Genomic DNA, 21,622 nt, shown 5'->3' with positions numbered 1-21,622 from the left:
CTGATGGGGGAGCATTAGGCACTGGGGGTGGGGATGTGTCTTCAGGCCAGAGAGCCCCCCAGATGGGCACCCATTTGGCCAGCCTGCAGGGGGCGGTCTCCTGGATCACTGGCCGCTCTGTAAGCCCTGAGCAGTCCCCCCTTCCTCCCTAACAGCGGCTGTTTTCCAGCCTTGCTCACCAGGTTCTCGGGGTCCCCCAGACCCCTCACCAAGCCGATAGGCACCAGAACCACACCATCCCCCCCTGCGTTTGAGCACAAGCTTGGCATCTATTCAGAACGCCGCCAGCTGCCCTTGCTTGGGCGAGGAAGGCTTGGGCGAGGGTGGAGCCCAGTGGTCTTACCAAGTGCAATGCCATCCTCCCCCTCACTCCTGCTCTTCCTCTCTCTCCAGCCAGCGCCAACATCTGCAACGTGGTCCTGATGCGGTACGGGGAGCTGGAAGAAGGGATCGATGTAATGGATGGTGACGGCAACCTCGTGGGCTCCTCCAGGATCGCAGCCAGACATGTGGGTCCTCCCAAGGCTGGGGGCGTGGGGAGGTGGGGGGAGCCACAGGGAGGGTGTGGGTTTCCCCTAAATGTTCTCATTCTTCAAAGACTGTTGTCCGCAGCACCCTCACTTTGTCCTCTTAGTCTCTCCTCCTCACCCGGCCCCACCTGCCAACTGTAGGAGCCCAGCCTGGAGGCCTGGCCCAGCCTCACCTGGCCCCTAGACGCCCCTGCTTCTCTCCAGATGCCCTCTCCTCACCGCTGCGAACTGTCCCTGTCTCTCCTCCCAGCCCCTCAGGGCCCAGCTTCTCTGGCCTGTTAATTGGTGCCGGCAGGATGGACCCCAGAGCTTTCCCTTCCCTCCCCGGGGCCTGGGCCGGGCCCCTGGCCCTCACGTCCCCTTGGGTCAGAGGAGGAAGTGTGGGCGCGGTGCTGTGTGTTCTGTGCTAATCAGCCGCCTGCACTTGGCGCCTCACTGGGGAGTGAGTGCGCTAAGGTGCGGAGTTTGGGGCTTGCAGAGGAGGGGCGGGGGGGGGGTGTTTTGTTACTGGAGGGCCCTTTCCCACCTCGGTGTCACCGCCTCACCCACTCTAGCAATTGTAATATATCTTTTAACGCCGGTAAGCTTGTGTCCAGCCCTCTCCCCAGGTGACCAGTGGCTCTCCCTGCTCTGGCTTCCAGGTGCTGGGGCCCGGGGTTCAGCGGTGAGGTAGCATTTCTGCTCCAGGCACTGTCCCTCCTCAGCTCCCACAGAGGCCCAGCCTCGCCTCTGTCAGGGCGGCCTCCTCTATATGTCTCTCCCCACCGGCCTCCCCTCCCCTCTGTTTCGGGGAAAGTGAGTGCCCAACCAAGGCTCTGAAGGAAAGGGGCTCAGGTTGCCAGCGCCAATGCTGCGCCCCCTCTCCCCTCCAACACCCTCCCTGCTCCCCCCCCTCACACACATGAGCTCTGGGGCCCCTCATTCCCATTTGGGAGGGAGCCTGGAGGAACCCTCTCCCAGGCCTTCCTGAGGCTGGTCACAAAGGACCCTGTTCCTGGGAGAAATTCCCTCCCTGAGCCTGTCATCCGAAGGGATTTGGCCTCAGTTTCCTCCCTGGGACCAACCTCCTCTCTAACCCTTACTCTTTCTTGACTTGCTGTGAGGGAGGCTGATGTTGATGATCCTCTTTGTGGTCCAAATGGCGGGAGCCCCAAGCTCTCTGCAGCCCTTGGCTGCTCCCCAGCCTGGCTGTTGCCCCTTGCTGTCGAGGGAAGACCAGAAATCTGGGGGCTACCAGTCGTTCCTGGAGGACCCAAGCCTGAGGGGTTAAAGGGACTCCCCACAATGACCTGCAGCATGTAAGGGTGCCACTGAGCTGTGCCCTGACTGTGCCCTCAGCCGGAATCCCTAGGGAGTCCCAGAGCCAGGCCCAGGCAGAGCCCTTCGGGAGACTCGCAGACACTCAGCAGAAGGGCCTTCCCCCTGGTCACCAAGGAAACCTCCCCCTCCTCCTCCTCCTCCTCCTCCTCCTCTTCCTCCTCCTCGGATCTTGGTCTCTAAGGGATGTCAGAAAACGGCCATTCCCAGGGTCTCTGTCCCCCCTCGGCACCAGGCCCCTGCTCTTTGCTGGGGTCCTCCCAGGGCCTGCTTAGACTTGAGAGCATCTCAAGTTTTCCTGTTGCTTCCCCCCAAGCCCCGGCACCTGCCACCCACCCGGGGCACCCCCTTGGGCACTTCTGTGTTGCTGCCCGCCCCCCCCCCACGTGTGGCAGGTTATGGGATCTGCTCTTCAGACATGTGTGCTGAGAAGGCGTGGTGGCTTTCTGGGTTGTTGGAGTGCAGCTCCGTGAGCGAACCCATGAATTATTCCCCTCAGCCAGACCTGCTTAGCCTGATGCACACACCTCCGTGCCCAGGGGTGGGACTGGCTGCCAGCGGCCATGCCCCAACCTGGAGGCCCCACTCACCACAGCCTCTACTCGCCCCTCAGGCCCTGCTGGAGACGGCACTGACGCGAGTGGTCCTCCCCATGCCCATCCTGGTGCTCCCTCCAATCGTCATGTCCATGCTAGAGAAGTGAGTTGGGGCAGCCGGGACCCTGGGGCCACCACTGGGCATGAGGGGGAGGGAGGGGACTGCTGGCCCAGGTCAAGGGATGGGATGGTGGTGGTGGTGGTGGTGGTGGTGGTGGGGTGTTATTCAGACTCTCCCAGGCAATACTGCTGGGATCTGTGAGAATTCATGGGCTTTCTCTGTGCAGAACCCCGTGCAAGGTTGTTGGGGAGGCTAGCCCTGCCCTGAACAACTGGAGATTCTGGCGTGTGTGTGTGTGTGTGTGTGTGTGTGTGTGTACACACGCTATTGCTGCACAGGGCAGGACCAGCTGTGACGAGAGTCCGAGGACTAAATATGGAGCCAGCACCACCCCTTCCTGGCATCCACCATGAGGCATGTCCATGCCATGGAGCCTCAGTTTCTCCATTTCTAACACACAATCAGTGCCCCCCTCCCCCCTCCCTCGGAGGGATGCTCGGAGAACACACGCTGAAGAGAATGACTGAAGAGAAATGAGGGGACGCAGTAATAAAACAATGGAAGAGTGATTGTATTAATTAATGGGTGTGAAAGTGAGCCATGAAGACTGCAATGCTGTTGGAAGGAGGAGCTGAGCAGGGAGGGAGGGAGGTCAGGGCCCATCTTCAAGCACTTTGGGTAGGATTAGGGTGAATCTGGGAGGAAAGGAGCGGGGAGGGTCTAGGTTGGGGGCACAGATGAATAAAAGCCTGGAGGTGCAGACCCCTGGGGGTGCAGGAAAAAAACACGGAGGAGACCGCTGCCTCCCTCCTGGGGGTCCAGCCCTGGAGGGAGCTCAGCTGGGCTGGGGGCAGCGTAAGCTGAGGGAAGGGTGGGGGGCAGAGCAGGATGTTCTCTTCAGTTTGGAGACCTTCTTATTCCCACAACACGAATTATAATAACAGTTACTATTCATCAAGCACTTGACTGCATCCCAGGCCTCTCAGCCTGGCCTCTGCCCAGATTCCATCCCAAACAGGCCCTCCCTGACCACCCCACGGAGGTAACAGGCACCCCCACTCTGCTCACGATGCCTTATTTTGATTCACACTGTTTAGCACTAGCTGAGATTCTTCATCTGGTTGTCTATTATCTGCCCGCCTCACTGTAATGTAATCTTCACAATGACAAGCAAATTCCTTTTCTCTACTGCCCGGCAAAGCATCGAGCACAGTTCCCAGCACACAGTAGATGCTCCGTGCTTGTTGAATGAATGAATGAATGAATGAATGAAGTGAATTTAGCCTTCACAGCAGTGCAATGAGGTAAATATGGCGTCTGGTTTTACAGATGAGGAAAAGAAGGCGAAGGCTTTGTCATCTGCTTACCCTTGTACACTAAGACAGTGGTCGGCAAACTGCAGCTCGAGAGCCACATGTGGCTCTTTGGCCCCTTGAGTGTGGCTCTTCCACAAAATACCACGGCCTGGAAGTGTCTGTTTTGAAGAAGTGGTGTTAGAAGAAGTTTAAGTTTAAAAATTTGGCTGTGCAAAGAAATTTCAACCGTTGTACTGTTGATATTTGGCTCTGTGGACTAATGAGTTGGCCGACCCCTGCCCTAGGAAATGGCAGAGGCAGCAGTGGCCCAGGACCGTGGCTGTAGTGCTCTGCCTGCCACACTGGCTGCCTCTGGGGTCTTCAGATCACATCTGCATGTCTTTGGGTCCCACCCTGCATGGAGACTGGGGAGGAGCGGGCTTGGGGGCCTGGCCTCAGAAAGCCTGTATCACCATACGGGAGATGGGTAGACCCACACACAGGCCAGCTGCCGGTGGGACGGGGGGCAATGTGAGGACAGGATTAAGGTGACCTTGAGGGGAGGGAGCACTGTGGGCCCAGCAGCAAGGAAGGCTGGTCCACAGGAGAGGGGCTGCAGTTGACTTTGAGAGCAAAATGGGACTTTCGCAGGAGGGAGGGCTTTCTGGGCAACACGTGGGCCTGAAGCTAAGTGTGCTCCACCCTCACACCCACCCCTTTCCGCCCCTGCTGCTAGGTGTAGGTCGGGGCATGGCATGTTGAGCCCTGGGATAGAAGACAATCAATCCCGTATGTAAGTTGCAAAACTAAACAGATCCTGGGAAGGCCATTGCTTTTGTGCCCCTGAGCCTTGGGTGCCAGCTGCCTTGAGAACGGAGGCTGTCCCCCAATACCAGCCACTGCGGTCCGCAGCACACCACGGGAGAGATGGGGGAGGCGGGCTCTGTGTTTAGGCGGCCAAACCCTGCGCCTGCAGTTACGGGGGAGGATGTGGTCTGTGAGGCCGCCCCGGTGGGCACCTGAGCTGAGTTTACAGAAAGTGCAGCGCTGGTTCGTGTCCCATTAGTTCAGGATCTTCCCCTCGGCTTTGAGAGGCACGAAGGTAGGAGGCCGGTTCTAGTTCTGAGCCTCGCTGGCCTGGGATCTGCTCAGAGCCTGGCTGCCCCGAGTCTGGCTCAGCTCAAGGTCCAAAGAAGCCCCCTGGGCACGTAGAGACTGCTGGCTTTGTACGTAGAGACTGGCTGGCTTTGTACGTGGGGTCTTCAGATCACATCTGCATGTCTTTGGGTCCCGCCCTGCATGGAGACCGGGGAGGAGCGGGCTTGGGGGCCTGGCCTCAGAAAGCCTGTATCACCATACGGGAGATGGGTAGACCCACACACCCATCTGGTCCTTCCCGGGAGTCTCTTGGTCAGTCTCTGGGGAGAAGGGAGAGTCCAGCCCGGGTTCGCCCAGGAATATCAAAATGAAAAAGACCCAGTGGATGTCCTCCAAGACTGACTAATTCATGGATGGGGGTGGGAGGTGCAAGACTGGGGGGTGGGAGGGCCAGCGTAGCAGCACCTGCTGAGACTCCTGGTAGGAGAGTGAACTCTGGGTTCTTGTTCTCTCACTATTGGGTCGGTTTGGTTCAAGAGACTCCCTCGCCTCAGTTTCCTTCCTGGAGGATGACCACTCAGCCACTTCTTCATTTCGTCCCCTGAGGCCGGGCATCCAGCAGGCCCTCGGCTCCCTGCAGGGGCCGCACTCAGCACCCCATGGCCTTCCCCTGCGGGGTGCTAGCGGCAGGGCCCTGCCGAGGAGGGGGTGGGGAAGGCGTCCCCACCCCCGGTGAGGGAGTCGGAGGAAAAAGACAAAAGAACACTTACCAAGCAGCCTGCTTGCAAATTAATGGAGTGCAAACTCGAATTGCTCCAAGTGCTGAGGGAATGCACAGCGGAGGCGGCGGGGACAGGAGCTGTTGGGTGTGTGTGGGGCTGGGGCCCAGCTGGCTTCACCTCTGGCCTCAGAGTCTCCCCTCGGAGAGGAGCCCTCTGACCTGCAGGAGAGAGTGGGTGCCTGGATGTTCAGGAGCCCCTGAGACAGAAAGGAAAGGGGTCTGAAGTCAGAAGCGGGGGAGCCAGAACTCCCAGCCCACAGTGGGGGGTGGGGGGGCTCCCTCTGCGGGTGCCCACTCCCCAGCTCACATCCCCTCACCGCACAGCCTCACGGCTGAGGAGGAGGCTGGGAGGTGGGGAGAGCGGCCCCTCCCCCACAATCTCCCTAACTCTGCCCTCAGCCCCCCACCCCTACCCCTGAAGTTCATCCCCCAGCTCAGCTGGGTCTGGGGTTCAGCTCACACCCTGCGAGGTGGTTCCTGAGGCCGCTCCTGCCTCCTTCATTCCTTGGGATCCGGGTCTTTCCTTTCTCCCAGTCAGTCGCACATCTCTCCATCTGCATATTTTAATTCCCCCAGCTGCCTCTCCAATCCCTCCCTGCCATTTCCCACCTCCCCTCCCCTCCCCCTGTCCTGCTGTGTTCAAGCCAGTGCCTGCGCTGGGCTGGGACGTCCAAGGAGCCTCCTGCTTGGCTGCAGCCTCAGGCCCGCCTCCTTCCAGGACCTCCAGAGTCCCCTGCCCCAAGGGGGGGGGGGGGGGGGGGGGGGGGGGGGGCTTCAGCCAGCCCCCCTGAGAGAGGAGCGGGGTCACGGCCCCACATGGAAGGGGGTCTGTCTGGGGCTCCCAGGGAGGAGTTCATGGCCTGCCCCTCCCCTGCCACCTTCTTCCTCCCTGCCACCTCCCTTGCCCTCAGTGGCCCTTGGGGCTCTACCCCAGGGAGTCACACCCTCCAGTTCCACTCCCCCTGTCCGCTTCCCCCTGGGGACTGAGGGCCCAGCTGCCTTCCACAGCTCGCAGAGCAGGGCTCTGGGTCTGTGTGCCAGTCTGGAGGGTGAGCCCTGTGTCCCACCCCCTTCTCCTGCGGGAGAAGTTGACCCTCATCAAAAAGGGCTCGGGGCCCCTCTCAGCCTTTCTCCTGGCCCCTCCGGGACCCCTGTGGGAGCCCAGGAGGCCTGGGGCCGAGTCCATGGCCAGTGGAGGCTTGTGTGGAGGAGAGGGCGAGCGTGGGGCCACTGGATTGAGGCCAAGGGGAGGTCCGGGAGGCTTGAGTTTGACTCGGCACTTTTTCCTGCAACTCTTGATGCTGCGGAAACTTCCCTCTCCAGCAACTCAATTCAGGCTTAATTCGGCAGCTGGATGGATCTTGAGGTCTGGGCTGGTGGGAAGGGCTGGAGGACAGACAGCCCAGCCACCAGGATCCCCCTCTTTCCTGCACATACAAAGGCAGCAACAATGCACAATGACTCAGCACTTACTCTGTCCAGGCCTTTCACTTGCATAGAATTGACCAGTAACCGGATCTTACCGGTCCCTTCGCAGGAACATCCTGGACCAGGGTTTCTCAGAAGTGACTGGGACCCATCACCTGTTTTAGACTCACGAAGGTTGTTTGAAATGCAGGCTCTCAGGTGCTGGGCCAACTGAGTCAGGATTTCCTGGAGAAGGGGCCCTTGGGTGTCTGCATTTTCAACCCGCTGCCTATACACCGAGTTGGAGAACCGCTGCTCCCTTGTAGCTGTCCGCTCAAGGCCAAGTGCTCCTGGGATACTTGTCCCAGGAGGGGAAGGTGGTGTGGGGTTTACCTGCCCCCCACTGAGGCCCTGCCCCCAGGAGGGCCTCCTCCCCTGCCAGGGGCCACAGGCAGTCCTGCTCCAGAGGGGCCGGGGCAAGAGCCCGGATTGTATCGCCTTCGTACCAGGAGCCAGTTGCAGGCCTGTGGACGCTGACACAGTGACTGGGGTCAGATTTAGCCCATCCAACGTCCCCTGGCCAATGGTCCCGTCATCCGTCCTCTGGCGCACCCTCCCCTCGACCTCCCCAAGCAGAGGCTCAGGGTCTTCACCAGACAGTACGGTGGACAACGCAGTGAAGGACTATCCACCTGCCAGTTGGTATGCCCCCAGTCTGTCCGGACAGCCCTTTTTGTCCTGGAGCTGGGGGACCCGGGCCTAGAGGGAGGCTTTTCAGACCCCTCTCCTACCCAGGAATCCCAGCTTCGAAGCTTGTCCTGGAGAGAGGGTGTCAGCTGTGACATGTCAGCAGGCGATGAAACATGGGTCCTGAGGGCGGGAGCCGGGAGCAGCACGGGGTGGCAGCACTTGCAGGGAGTCAGGAGTCCAGGCAGCAGCCAGCTGGCCTCCAGCAGGTCTCGCCGTGGCCTTGGGCAAGCCCCTGCCCCTCTCCGTGGCTCTTGGATTGAAGCTGATGAAATAATCAGTGGGGCATGTTCTGTTCCCACACACAGAATGGGGTCACCCCCTCCCGGCTGGGTGTATATATGTGTGTGCACACATGTGCATGCATATATATAGGTATGTGTGAGTACATGTGTGCATGTGTGTGTACACGTATGTGCGTGTGGTGTATAAGGCTTTGCTGAACATCACGGTGAAGGTACATGTGTGCATGCATGTATGTGTGTGCATGGATGTGCCCATGTAGGTGTGGTCTGACTCTCCCCTGTGCTTGGCACCTACTCTGGTATGTTTGCTCTTTTATCATGTGCTGCCTTCCAAGGTGATTTACTCTCCCGGGTGTCTCCCCAGGCACGGGGACGACAGCATGTGGCCCTCTTTGCACAGGGCTGGGCCCAGGGTGGGGTGTGGGAAGGCCCCCACAAGGCTCATCTATGATGTATGGTTGAGAGTCCAACCAACAACGTCCTTCATGGCAGGGCTTGGGGGAGACCCAAAGGCAGAATTCCACCACAGCTGTTTGCCACGGCTGGGGCTGGCCCGGAACCACGCTGCCCTGGCCCTGTGTCCTGGTAGGACCCAGTGTGGTGACCGGGGCTGCTCACCCCGTCTGCGCTCTCATGGGCTGCCCCCTCCTCTCCTTGCAGGACGGCTCTCCTGCAAGCCCGCCCCCGGCTGCTTCTTCCTGTGCAAAGCCTCGTGTGCCTGGCAGCCTTCGGCCTGGCCCTGCCTCTGGCCATCAGCCTCTTCCCACAGATGTCAGAGGTCAGTGAGGGGAGGGGCTCACGGGCAGGACGGGCGGGTGTGGTTAGGCCATTTACTAAGGAATACTTACTCAGCACTGGCTCCTTTGCACTGGGCTGGGTGCTGGGGTTCGAACCATGAATGAGACAGACATCTCTGAGCTCAGAGTGAAGCATTAACACAACAATGAAACAGGGAATAGGACATGAAGGATGAGGCGTGCTAGGGTAGGACCACCTGAGCTGGACGTGGGAGGAGACAGTGGGGAGCACCCCACAGAGCCTTGAGGGAAGTGGCACTTTCTGGGGCCTGAAGGAAGGGCTAGAGTTGGCCGGGTGTGCAGTGGGCGATGGGACACGTGGGCTGAGGTCACCGGGGGTGAAGGCAGCACACAGCATGGTTCAGAGCTGAGCAAAGTCTGCAGCCGGAGCAGAGAGAGGAGAAGGATGAGGTGGGTCAGGCGGCGCCGGGAACCTGGGAGCCAGCGCAGAGGGTCGCGGTCATCAGAAGGGCTGTGCAAAGCTGGCCCGCAGGTGCTGCTTTCGAACTGCATGGCTGGGCTGGAGCTCCGGGCGAGGAGCAGCCACCAGGAGGCGTGGCGGGCGTCCAGTGAGAGATGATGGCGGCTTGGACCAGGCTGTTGGCACTGGGCATTGTGGGAAGCAGGTCCTTTCTGAGAGTCAGGAGGCAGCTTCGTGAGCGTTGAGGAGCTGTGTGTGGTGGGAGGGGAAGGGAGCTGCAGGAAGGGTGCCCGGCTTTCTAGTTTTGAAAGACCAGGCGAATGTAGGTACCACGTGATGGGACGTAGGGACCGGTTTGAGGGAGGACAGCATGTTGTATCTGGTGGACACGAGGGGTTTGGGGAGCCTGGAGGAGCTGGCGCTGGGTCTGGGAGACAGAAGTGGGGCCACCAACATAAGAAACAGTCATGAGATTGGGGGGAGCGGAGGGTGGAGATCCACCAGGGAGCCTGTGGGGAAAGGAAGTCCTCGGGGAGGGGTGGTGACTGAGGATGGGTGACCAGGGAGGCAAGGACAAGCCAAGTGGGATTCGGGGCTGGTGGGCCGATCACAGAGTCACATGCTCCTGAGAGGTGAAGCTCCAAGAGGGTGAGGAGTGAGTGTCTTGGTGTCTCAGGCAGGGAAGGCAAACCCTGACCCAAGGGGAGGTGCAGCTGATGGGTGAGGTCCCGCCGATGGGTGAGGAACCCGGGTGGCAGGCAGAATGTTTGGGATCAAGGGAAAAACGAGAAACAGACCCATAGCTGGAATGAGGTGTGGGGTAAAGAGAAGCTTGTATTCATTTCTCCCTTATTTTTGTTTTAAAAAACGTTTTCGTTGAATTTGTGGGGGTGACGTTGGTTAGTAACGTTACATAGGTTTCAGGTGTGCAGTCCTATCATGCATCCCCTGTACATGGTGTTGTGTGGTCACCACCCCAAGTCCAGGCTCGTTCCCTCAACATGTATCCCCCTTTCCCCTCTGCTCCCCCCTCTCCTCCTTTCCCTCGGAGATCGCCATACTGCTGCCCGAGGCTATGGGCACCCCCATGGCATTTACAATAGCCAAGGTCCGGAAGCACCGAAGTGTCCACAGTACAATGAGCAGATAAAAAAGCTATGATACATTTACACAACGGAATACCACTCGGCCGTGAAAAAGAAGGAAAGGTTACCCTTTGAGACAGCATAGACAGACCCGGAGAGCAGTATGCTGGGTGGAGTAAGCCAGTCATAGGAAGGCAAGTACCATATGATTTCACTCGTGTGTGGAATCTGATACGCAAAAATAAGCTAGCAAATAAGATAGAAACGGGTTCACAGGTATTTCCCCTTCTATACACGGGAGAAAGGGGCACTTGTATGTACAAAAAAGAACACACCAAGAGCGAAGTGGAGGATGAGGATGGAGAGCAAAGTCTATGAAGTGGGGGGTGGGGACTCAAGGGAGTCGCTTTGACAGGGAGAGAGTCCTCCCCACCTCAGCTTGGGGAGACGGATGCAGTTGGGGTGGGGTTCAGGGGTGGAGAGGTTAAGGAAGTTGTTCTGATAGTGTCTGGTCTAAAGATGGAGCAGAGAGGAAGCAAGAGGTGGGGACAGGGAAGGTCAGAAGTTTGACGGCTGTGGAGAAGCTTCTAGACATTCAGAGGAGTGAGTGGGAGAGACAGCTGGCCAAGGATGTCAGAGAGCCCGATGGCAGTGTGGGGGTGGGGCAGGGGGTCAGCAGAGGGGAAACTGAGGGGGACACAGGCCTGTGGCTGTGGGCAGGGCCTGTCCACCCAGAGGTGCTGGGGCCAGCTCCGGGCACCACAGGGCTCTCTCAGAGGGTTTTGTCCGGCTGGCTGGAGCCTTTGGCAGGCCGGTGAGAGGTCCGGAGAAGCGGCGGGCCCTGGAATCTCAGCGAGTGGAGGGGAAGGTGGGCAAGCTAGCTGGTGGGAAAGCAAGGTGGTGAGATGTCAGAGAGTGGACTGGGTATGTGGAGTCACTGAGCTCGCGGCAGATGGAGGCTGTGGCTGGAGCTGTGCACTTCTGAATCTGCTCTATCCAGGGACTGACCCTGCTCTAGCCTCCAGAAACAGTGGGAGGGTACCGGTGCTCAGAGGGAAGTCAGGGAAGGTGAAAATTCGGGTCCTGGGTGTTAAACCTGGCCTGTGAGGCCTGGGACCCAGCGTCTTGGAGCAGGAGTTGGTGACCCAGCCTCTGCAGTCCTAGGAGGGTGAGAACGGAACCCCCAGAGTCCTAATAGGACACTATGAGGTGATGGGGCTCCTATCTCGAGGGCCAGCCCACATCGGGATGGCAAGCCTACTGTGTGATCTGTGCCAGCAGTACCCGTAGGCCCACAGGGCCCAGCCTTGTTATGAAGCCAGGGATGCCTCCCGTCTCCTTTCCCTCCCCCCATGGAAGCTGCACAGCTATTAGCTGATGCTTGGGGCCTCCACGTGGAGCCCCGGGCTGCAGGTTGTGTCTGGAAGGTCTAAAGATGTGGAGAGGGCACTTCTCAGAGGCCCAGGCATGCCCCTCCCCGAAGCCGCTGCATCTCTCTGTGTCGTTGGGCTGAGCCTGCGGTTCTAGACGAGGATCCAAGGGCCCTGTGTGCTTGGAGGCACCACGTGGTCAGATGTTCCAAGCAGCCCTCACGGCTCCCCTGTCTGCACAGGAGAGGGACTCAGGGCCGACAAACCCAAGGTACAGAATCTAAGACTGTGCCTGTGCAAAGGACTTTAAAGGCCATGGTTTACCATCCTGCTGACTCTGCTGGGGACAGGAGGCCCAGAGCAGCCCCGGACCAGCCCAGAGTCACAGAAGAGAGGGCTGATACGGAGGGAATCCCAGAGGCCACACCCAGGCCAGAGCTCCCAGGAAGTGCTGCAGCCGCTTGTGCTGTGGATTTCCTCTCCTCACTCAACCACCCAACCTACCTGCGCTGGGGCTGCCCTCAGTGGGGAAGCATCAGGTGGGAGCGCTGTGGGTCTTTGAATCCCCAGTTCCTCTGGGGCTGATAAGGGGGGGACAGCGGGAGGTGGTCTCAGTGAGCAGCACTCCTCTCCGGCTGCAGGCTCCTCTCGTGTGTGTGTGTGTGTGTGTGTGTGTGTGTGTCCCCAGGTCTGCCTCAAACAGGCCCAGTTCTCTGGGTGTCTCACTGCGACCCAGGCTTCTTTCTCTAGAGTGGGAAGACTATAGTCTTTGCATAATACGGTTGTTTCCTGGGAAAGCAGGGTGGGGATGTGATTTTTCAGAGCCCCCTCCTCACCTGAATCAACCCCAACAGGATGCAGGCAGGCCTGGGCATTATGGGGTATGTTGTGTGTGTGTGTGTGTGTGTGTGTGTGTGTGTGTGTGTTTAAATACATTTATTGATTTTTTTTTTAAAGAGAGGAAGGGAGAGGGACAGAGAGTTAGAGACATCGATGAGAGAAACACATCCATCAGCTGCCTCCTGCACACCTCCCACTGGGGATGTGCCCACAACTAAGGCACATGCCCTTGACCGGAATCAAACCCGGGACCCTTCAGTCTGCAGCCAACGCTCTAGCCACTGAGCCAAACCAGTTAGGGCATGGGGTGTTTTGAGACCTGTCTGTGACCTACAGCACCAAGGCCATCAGCAGTTAGCTAAGAGGACCTTGTCCCCCCTCCCCCCATTCTTCCTCCCAATTAATTCTCTCTAACAAGGCGCTGCCTCTGCCATCGGGGATCACGTCTCACATCCCAGAAGCCGGTGGGATTTGCCACAATAAGCCTGGACTTGCCTGGGCTGACCCAACCTTGCCAAGAGCCACCAAGGTTGTCAACAGGAGTAATCGCTGGGACACTAATTAATTAATTAGGGAACATGGAAATTGCGCTTAGGAGCTGGTTCCCAGCCTGGCTGGCCTTGGTGTGTGGTGTTTGGCATGAGGCTTCCAACCCACCAACCCCAGAGGCTGAGAGAACTTCCATCGCTGGGCCGAGTCTTGTTTTGGCCTTTTCAGATAAGTCTTTCTGCCTGTTGAAATGGTGCTAGATTTTTAAATAAAAATAGCAAATAATAATAATAGCTACCATTTACTAGTCACCTACGATGCCAAGCAGCATGCTGGGAAACTCTGCATGTCTTGCTGTGTTCAATCTTCCTAATGTCCTTGAAGGCTGAGGGATTTCTGAATGATAGGTGCCTCGGCGAACTGAAGTTGAGGAAGGGATGAGGCCACCGTGTGTGGGTGGGTGGGTTGTGGCGGGGAGGCATCAAGAGCAGCCAGGGGCAGGGGGAGAATCGCTATGGAGTGGCTTCACTGATGCTGAGGACAAGGGTATTTCAAGGAAAAGGGAGCTCTCTGCAAGTGAGCTACTACAGAAGGGACCAGACATCAACGAGACTTAGACACTGAGTGATGTAGCTGGATAAGGCAGTGCAGGAGGCAACATGGTAGCCACGTTTCTCTCTGCTTAGAGAAGTTGGCTCAGGGATGAGAAGCCACCGGAGAACAGCAAAGGAAGTCTTATTCACTGGGTGTTCGGTGGAGGGCTGGGAGCCTGGAGAGAGGACAAGATGGGGAGCCAGGGTCCAGAGAGTAGAGGGGTCTGGTTGGCTGTGGTGGGGAAATAGGGGTCCGGAATGTGACAGTCCTATGAGGTCGGTACCATTTGCTTACAAATGAAGAAACTGAGGCGTTCCAAGGTCCAGTTCCTCGCCCAAGGTCCACAGTTGGAGGTGATGGAGTGAGCTCTGTACCCACAGAAGGATGGTTCCCCTCCCCTGCCCACCCCGCCCCCCATTATGAAACGAGAAGACCCAAGTCTGAGGCCCAGTTGACGCCCCTTCCACAGCCCTCCCTGCTTCCTGGGGAACCCATGTCCGTGTTCTCCGGGAGGTGTTAGTGCCTTTGTCCTCTGACCCGGGGTGCAGGCTTGTCTGGCGGGCCAGCAGGCGGGGCAGGGACCTCCTTAGGAAGCTGAGCACCAGCACAGGGCACCAGGCTCGGCCTCCCTTCCGGGCCCCAGCGTGTTGCCATGCAGGGAATATGAGTCTGCCCTGGTGGGCCCTGTGACGTGCAGGTTAAGGCTATGGGGCATCAACAGGCCCATCAAACCCCGAGTCTGTTCCCCTCCCTCATCATAGACACTGGACGCTTTCCCCTTCTTCCTGTAACTGGAAGGGCCATGCCAGAGCCCCCAGCTCAGGGAGCCTCTCTTCTGTGAGGCGGACAGAAGCCCAATAAACAAGAAATGTCAGGCCAGGCAGGAGGTGGAGGCCTCTGTGGCCTGGTACGTCCTGATGTGTGATGGCCTCTCTGGCCCTGCCCTCCCTGGGAATTGAGGCCCCTGTGTTCTCGGCAAATGTAGTCATTTGACAGAGTGTCAGTTCTCGCCTTAGGGACATCCTATGTACTGAGGGAGTCAGAAAGGAACTGAGGAGGGAGATGGGAAAAGGAAACACATAGCACCAGAGTACACGTGTGAGGTGAGACAGATCCCGGTGAGCTCATCAGGGAGGACTTCCTGGAGGAGGAATCATTGCTAGAATAGTTTCTCTCTCTCTCTCTCTCTCTCTCTCTCTCTCTCTCTCTCTCTCTCTCTCTCACACACACACACACACACACACACACACACTCACACTCACACACACACACACACACACACACGCGTGCGCACGCGATGGTGACTTGGGTCCCTCAGGGGAGATGTTCAGGGTCCAGTCTCTGAGCCCACATGGACTTTGCTGCCAAAAGAGGCTGGACCAGGGAATGGGAATGTCCCTCTGACTCTGACAACCAGTGTGCCCTACCTGGGAGCTCATCTAATCCTGTTTAATGAACCTCCTGTCTCCCCAGAGCTGTGGTCGGCAAACTGCGGCTCGTGAGCCACATGCGGCTCTCTGGCCCCTTGAGTGTTGCTCTTCCATAAAATACCATGGCCTGGGCAAGTCTGTTTTGAAGAAGTAGCGTTAGAAGAAGTTTACATTTAAACAATTTGGCTCTCCAAAGAAATGTCAATCGTCGTACCGTTGATATTTGGCTCTGTGGACTAATGAGTTTGCCGACCACGGCCCCAGAGCAAGAAGCAGTACCTTGGCCAAGGCCCCTTCCCCGCATCCCTGCCTGTTTCTGCTTCTGTCTGTTTTTGTGCCTCTTTCTCCCCTCCTGGATTCCCCCTGGGCTCCTCCCCAGCCCCGTTCCCCTCTCGTTTCCCCCCACTCTCCCCCCGGGAGCTCGGGGGCTGGGGAGCGGGGCTGCACATACAAGCCGGAGCCATTGTTCGACAATCTGTTTTTGTCTTCATCTTGTTGGCAGGCGGCAGGAGAGGAGCAAAAGGTTAATGAGGCACTGTGCAGCGGGATTACCGCGTGAGCGGCGAGCGGCGGGCGGCCGAGCCAGCCGTGTGACAGGGAACTAATTAGGAGCAGTTTAACAGGAGGAAAAAGTGAAATCTCCTCTTCACCAACTGTCAATAATTAGCTGATTTGGTGAGGTGGAGATATGTCCACAGGAAAAGGTGGGGCCTCTCTGAGGATGAGTGAGGCTCAGGGGAGGGGGGCCGCTGGCGGCACTGTCCTGACCCCCTGAGGTTGGGGTTGCCCTGGGTCCCCCAGGCCTGCCCTCCGAGGGCTGGCATCTCTTAGCTCTGTGGTCTTGGTCTTGACCTCCGAGACCTCAGTTTCCCCAGCCGGAAGATAAGGTGTTGGAATGCAGTGTCTTCCTGGCTCTGCCCATTAGGATTCTGGAAGTGAGGCCGGGGGACCGGGCCCTGGTCCTAGAGGGGGCACTGCTGACCGTGGGCTGTGTGGCCTTAAGTCCGGTGCCGACACTCGGTGTCTTGTCTGAGAGCCACCTCCTGGGGCCGAATTATGGACGGGCAGAGCTGAGCTTTCCTCGGTACGCCACCCACTGGGCGTCTTGAGACACCCCCATCCCCCAGCAGCAATAGGGCCTGGGTGAGGGGGACACAGATGGGGCAGGGCCCTAGGCTGCTCTGTAGGGCGGGTGATGTCCCAGGGAGGTGTCTCTCTCTTCTCACATCATCGCTGCAGGAGCCCCGTGGGGCCAAGGAGTCACACTCGCTGGCAGCTGGGGTTGTATCCTGTTGGGCCTCTTCGCCCTGTGTGTGTGGGTTTGTTGGCTCCTGCCCTTTGGCCTTCCGGGACACCTCAGCTGGGGAGCCCTCCCCACTCTCCCTCTGCCCCTCCGGCTTCTGCCAAACACCTTGACTGGAAGAAAAGACACCATCAGAGCCCCAGGGCTTCCGCTCAGAGGCCCCATGGCAGCCCTGTGAACCCCCCCACCCCGCCCTCTCCGCCCAGCACCCCCTCGCCGCAGCCTCAGAGGGGCCAGGGCACTAGAAGCATGCTCTCAGGCCCACTTTACCGCCTCCTGCCATGCACAAGCCACATCTTGCCCTGGCCCCAGAGGGTGGCTTAGAGTCCAGGCCCATGTGGTACATGAGCTACCTGAGGGTCAGGCTCAGCCACCCCCTTCTCCCTCCTTCTCCCACCCCTTCTTTCCCCTCCAGCTTTTCGAGTTAGGAAACAAAGAGGCATGTTGTCCCTGTACAGGAAAAGAATGTGGATAGTCCCAGTGGGTACCAGAGTCTCCGCCATCTCTCTTCCGCCCGGTGGTTTTGATGAACCATGTTGGCTGGGAGCTGTGATCCACCCAGAAGCCAAAGGTTGCCTCTCTTACTCTGGAAAAGCATGCGAACTCCCAACCAAAAGTTGGGAATGAGCTCAGGTCTTCATTTGTTCTACAAACGACCCCGTCCTCCAGGAAGTCCTCCCGGATAAGCTCCACCGGGGTTTGTTTGGCCCCACCCGTGTAGACTCTGGTGTTTCCTGGGTCCCATCTTTCTTTTACGTCCCACCTCACCTTTTCCTTCCCTTAACACGCAGGGTGTCCCTGAGGCTGAGCACTGGCACTTTTTATCAACACCTGATGCAGCGCCTAGGTCCTCGGGGCTCACCCTGACTTTGTTGGTTCCTGCTTCTCCTGCTCTTCGGGGCGGCTGTGAGGCCGGAGACAAAGCCCAGGAGACACTGTGTTTCTCCTGAGCCCACCGGTGCAGGGGCCTCCTCCCCCCCTCCCGTCGCAAATCCGTCGCCTCCTTTGCTTAGAGATGTTTGCTTGGGGTTTCTCTCGTTTACTGGCTCATCGGGCCTTTCTGAACTCCGAAGCGGGCTATTTTTGCCGTCAGAAATCTGCTGCCTCCCCGCCCGCTGCTTTCTTGGAGTTTGCCCACTGGACCCCCCAGGAGGACGGATGGGAATGGCAAAGCTGCTCGGAGCCCGGGAACGCCAGCGCCACCTGTCATGTCGCCTGTTCCCCACCCCCCCGGCCCGCACCTGCGCGTGCACACAGGCACACGCGTGAACACGCACACGCATGCCCCGGTGACGGGCCTCAGCAGGGAGGTCTCCCCTCCCAGCCTGTCCCTCCTGGTTTTTCTAGGACCTTCTAGAACACCTAGATGAAGTCAGGACAGGGCAGGAGGAAGCTCGGCTGTGCGAAGCTCCTGCTGAGGAGATTGAAAGCATCGGCATTGCGAAGTGTGTAGCCTTGTGAGCCACGAGGAGACCCGGCGGCAAGATTGGGCCTGGGCAGGGGATAACCACGGGCCCGGCCTCCCCTACATAGCGCCCCACAGGCCTGTGGTCGGCAAACCGCGGCTCGCGAGCCTCACGTGGCTCTTTGGCCCCTTGAGTGTGTACGATGGCCTGGGAGTGTCTATTTTGAAGAAGTGGCGTTAGAAGAAGTTTATTTTTTAATTTTTATTGATTTTGTACAGAGAGGAAGGGAGAGAGATAGAGAGTTAGAAACATCGATGAGAGAGTCATCGATCAGCTGCCTCTTGCACACCCCCTACTGGGGATATGCCTGCAACCAAGGTACATGCCTGTGACCGGAAACGAACCCGGGTCCCTTCAGTCCCCAAGCCGACGCTCTATCCACTGAGCCAAACCGGTCCCTAGAAGAAGTTTAAGTTTAAAAAAAAAAAAAAATGTGGCTCTCAAAAGAAATTTTAATCGTTGTGAATTTTGGCTCTGTTGACTAATGAGTTTGCCGACCACTGCCATAGGTTTTCTAAACATCCTGAGGGCTCTCCCATCCGTTTCTTGATTTATCCTCATCCCAACCCCACGAGGTAGAAAATCTTCCCACTGCACCTATGAAAAAACTGAGGCCCTTAGGACAGAAAATGGTTCTGAAATTGGCCCGCCAGAGGGCACTCAGGAACAAAGCTCTAGAATGGGAGGGGGGAGGGGGGATGCAGGGGGGGTGGGGGTCTGAGCATCCACGGGGTGCACATCTCACAGCAGAGGAGGGAAAAGATAAGACAGGATTCCCGCTCCTGGGGAGCTTGGCTCCATTTGATTCAACTTCTATCGAGGGCCTATAGGGACAAGGCACAGGAATGCCGAGCTGTATCGAGTGGCTCACACAGGGCTGAAGTGGGGGCCCTCTGTGTTCGTGCACAAATTGGCCTATGACTGGGATGTGATGGAGATGGAAATACCAGAAGTGCCAGGGGTACCGGAGGTGGCCGCATGGATTTGGTCTGAGAAGATCCTGGGAGGCTTCCTGGAGGAGGCAGCCTTACAAGATGTGGATATAGCTGGATGCAGGCCTCAAAGCCTCAACATACAATGCACTGAAATAGAGAGCAGCCAGTGAGGGATGACCCTGGAGAAGGTTCCAGAAGGCCTTGAATTCACTGGGAAGTCCATGGGAGCCCAGAGCCAGCACCAGAGCCTGACCCAGGGGTCTAGGTTCAGGCCTCAGCTACTCCTCAGCCCCCACCTAACACCCCTACACACCAGTCAGGATAACTTCCCCAGAGGTGGGGCCGGTGTGTGTGTCTGAGCAAGACCCAAGGTCTGCCCCCAGCCCTAGTGAGAAAGGGAGGATGTGGCTGCCCAGGGGAGGCACGTTGGTTCCAGGCCTGGCAGAGGCCTGAGGCACGCGGATCAGCCAGGTGCCAGGGTCAGCCAGGCTCCAGCCTGGGCATGGGACCCCACGTCAATGTCGCCGCCACCTGTGGACCCTCAGAGGCCCACACCCTTGGCCGGGAGCAGGAGGCAGCTTTGAACAATGTCACAGGGTCACCCCGCACGCCCGGGCCCCCGGCCCCGGGCCTTTGAAAAGGAGGCAGAAAAGCCACCAGAAAAAAGGGCGGGAGGAGGAAGTGCTTTGTAGTAGGTAAAAGCCCCTGAGAATGGGGCACAGGCTGCGGATCCAGTTTCCTGTTTATGTCTCGGCACCTTAGCTCCAGGTTCAAATATGTAAACTATCTGCTGGCCGCTGGCTGCAGGTGTGTGTGCTCCGAGGCTGCGGAGGCAGAGGGTGGCCCCAAACACATTCCTGACACTGGACCCCCACCCGAGATGAGCCAGGGGACTGAGGCAAATAGCTCAGGGTTAACCCTTCCCCTGCCACACAGGAAGGCCACCAGGCTGCTCTGGGGCCAGCTGGGCCTTGGGGGGCGGGATACAAGATGTAATGCTCTCTGTCTGCTGCCTCTGATGGAAGATGCAGCCAGCAGTCTTGAGGTAGCTGCTGCTGTGAGGGGCAGCAGGGCCTGGCTGGTCTTAGAGGGGGGTTGGGGCTCTGATAAGGGGGGCAGGGGCAATCCGGAGTGAGGGAGCAGGCTCTGCCTCAGAGCCCCGGAATGCTAGCAGGGCAGCAATGCTTATGCCATGGCAGGGCGGGCATGCTCCCAGCAGGCCCACGTCTTCATGGCACCCCAGTCCCGAGGCTGGGGGTTCCATTGGCCACTGCTGATGGATAACTTCAGCTTTCTTTCCTTTTCTTTTTTTAAAAATATATTCTATTGATATTTTACAGAGAGGAGGAAGGGAGAGAGATAGAGAGCTAGAAACGTCGATGAGAGAGAAACATCGACCAACTGCCTCTTGCACGCCCCCTACCAGGGATGTGCCCGCAACCAATGTACATGCCCTTGACCGGAATCGAACCCGGGACCTTTCAATCCGCAGACCGACGCTCTACCACTGAGCCAAACCGGCTTCGGCAACTTCATCTTTCTTGCTCTCCAGGGCTCTGGCTCCCCATCCCAGGCACCCCCTTCCCTCAGGTGCCTGGGGAGGAGTCCACCCGATGAGCAGAGGGGCCCTCCAGTTCCCCCACCCGGCAGCCTGGGCCTAGATCTTCTCCCTGTGGCCACCTCGTCGCCCTCTTCCCAGAGGTGGCCCCACAGAGCTCTCCCGTGGTCAGAACCAGGCCCCCGTCCTGGGGCTCTTGCTTATGAGACCAGACGTCCCAATTTTTAACAATTTGTCCCACATCTGTCGGCGTTTTAAAAAAAAAAAGTCCTGATTTTTGGAAAGAAATCGGGACTTTTTTTAAAATGCCGCGGGACTCGGGACAAATTGTTAAAAATTGGGACTTTCCCGCCAAAAGCGGGACGTCTGGTCACCTTACTCTAACTGTTACTAGTTGCTGGTCCCTCCTTGCTGTGCCCCCCGCCCCCCCTGGGCCTTGGCACCTGCCTCCCACCACACCTGCCTGGGAGCCACTGTGGCCACAGGCGTCTGACGTGGCACACTCCGCCGGCTTCCGCGTCTTACCCGCCAGCCCCCCGGATGGCAGGGGCTCCGGGAGCACAGCATCACTCTGTGTCCCTGCCTTGGGGACTCCGGAGGGCGCTCCACTGCCCTCACCCAGGACCTGCGTCACATTTAGTTCCTAGCAGGGCCCTGGGTGTGGTGCCCATGGAGGAGACAGCCTCCCACCGAAGGCGGGTGATCTTCAAGTGGGGGGTTCAGCCCAGGCGTCCCTGCCCCAGCCTCCCTCGCTAGCCCAGCGGGGAGGAATCCTGGTGGTCCAGACCCATGAGACCTCAAGATGGTGTGTCCCTGAGCCAACCCCCGTCTGTGGCCAGAGAGCTGGAGGGGTCCTCACCCACGGCCAGTGGAGTTGGTCCAGGACAGAGTGAGAGTCTGTGCACGGGGTCAGCCCTGAGTGAAGATTGGGAAATCTGGGCTCCAGAGGTCACCGAAGCCCAGGGTCAAGACCTCGCCTCTCAGCCCGGTGTCTGTGGCACCTTCTGCCCTGGCTGCCTCCGCTCCTTGGGCTGGTCCCCCTCAGGCCGCCATCACGGGCTTGTTCCCTATGCCCGCCCCTCACATGTGCCTGTTCCCCAGGCCTGGCACCCTCCCCTGCCATCTGCTCTCCTGGGCACGCTCCTCCACTCCGGGCGCTCCGGCTGTGCGCACATCCCGGCTCGTCCTCCTGCCCAGACCCCTGGCCGGAGCCCCAGAGCCTGGGACCTGCCTGCCTTTCCGGCCTCTCCGGCTGGG

At 58.6% G+C, this 21,622-nt stretch overlaps 1 protein-coding gene across 7 annotated transcripts in view; it reads left to right on the top strand.

Moving 5' to 3' along the window:
- The window catches only part of SFXN5 (sideroflexin 5), a 107,614-nt gene that overhangs the window by 79,093 nt on the left and 6,899 nt on the right, over positions 1 to 21,622 (top strand). For 3 of the 7 annotated variants that reach the window (XM_036435713.2, XM_036435712.2, XM_036435711.2), the window contains 3 exons: positions 394 to 509; positions 2,461 to 2,546; positions 8,738 to 8,855. In XM_036435713.2, coding sequence (XP_036291606.1) covers positions 394 to 509; positions 2,461 to 2,546; positions 8,738 to 8,855 — 320 coding nt within the window. Of the gene's footprint in view, positions 1 to 393; positions 510 to 2,460; positions 2,547 to 8,737; positions 8,856 to 17,753; positions 17,935 to 21,622 lie in introns of those variants that run through there. The other 4 variants (XM_045580900.1, XM_045580899.1, XM_045580898.1 and 1 more) reach the window with 4 other exon arrangements.

This window comes from Pipistrellus kuhlii, unplaced genomic scaffold (assembly GCF_014108245.1).
Source record: "Pipistrellus kuhlii isolate mPipKuh1 unplaced genomic scaffold, mPipKuh1.p scaffold_m20_p_13, whole genome shotgun sequence".
Lineage (NCBI taxonomy): Eukaryota > Metazoa > Chordata > Mammalia > Chiroptera > Vespertilionidae > Pipistrellus > Pipistrellus kuhlii.
The sequence above is the reverse complement of the archived record's forward strand: the minus strand, read 5'-3'. Positions and strand labels throughout refer to the sequence as shown.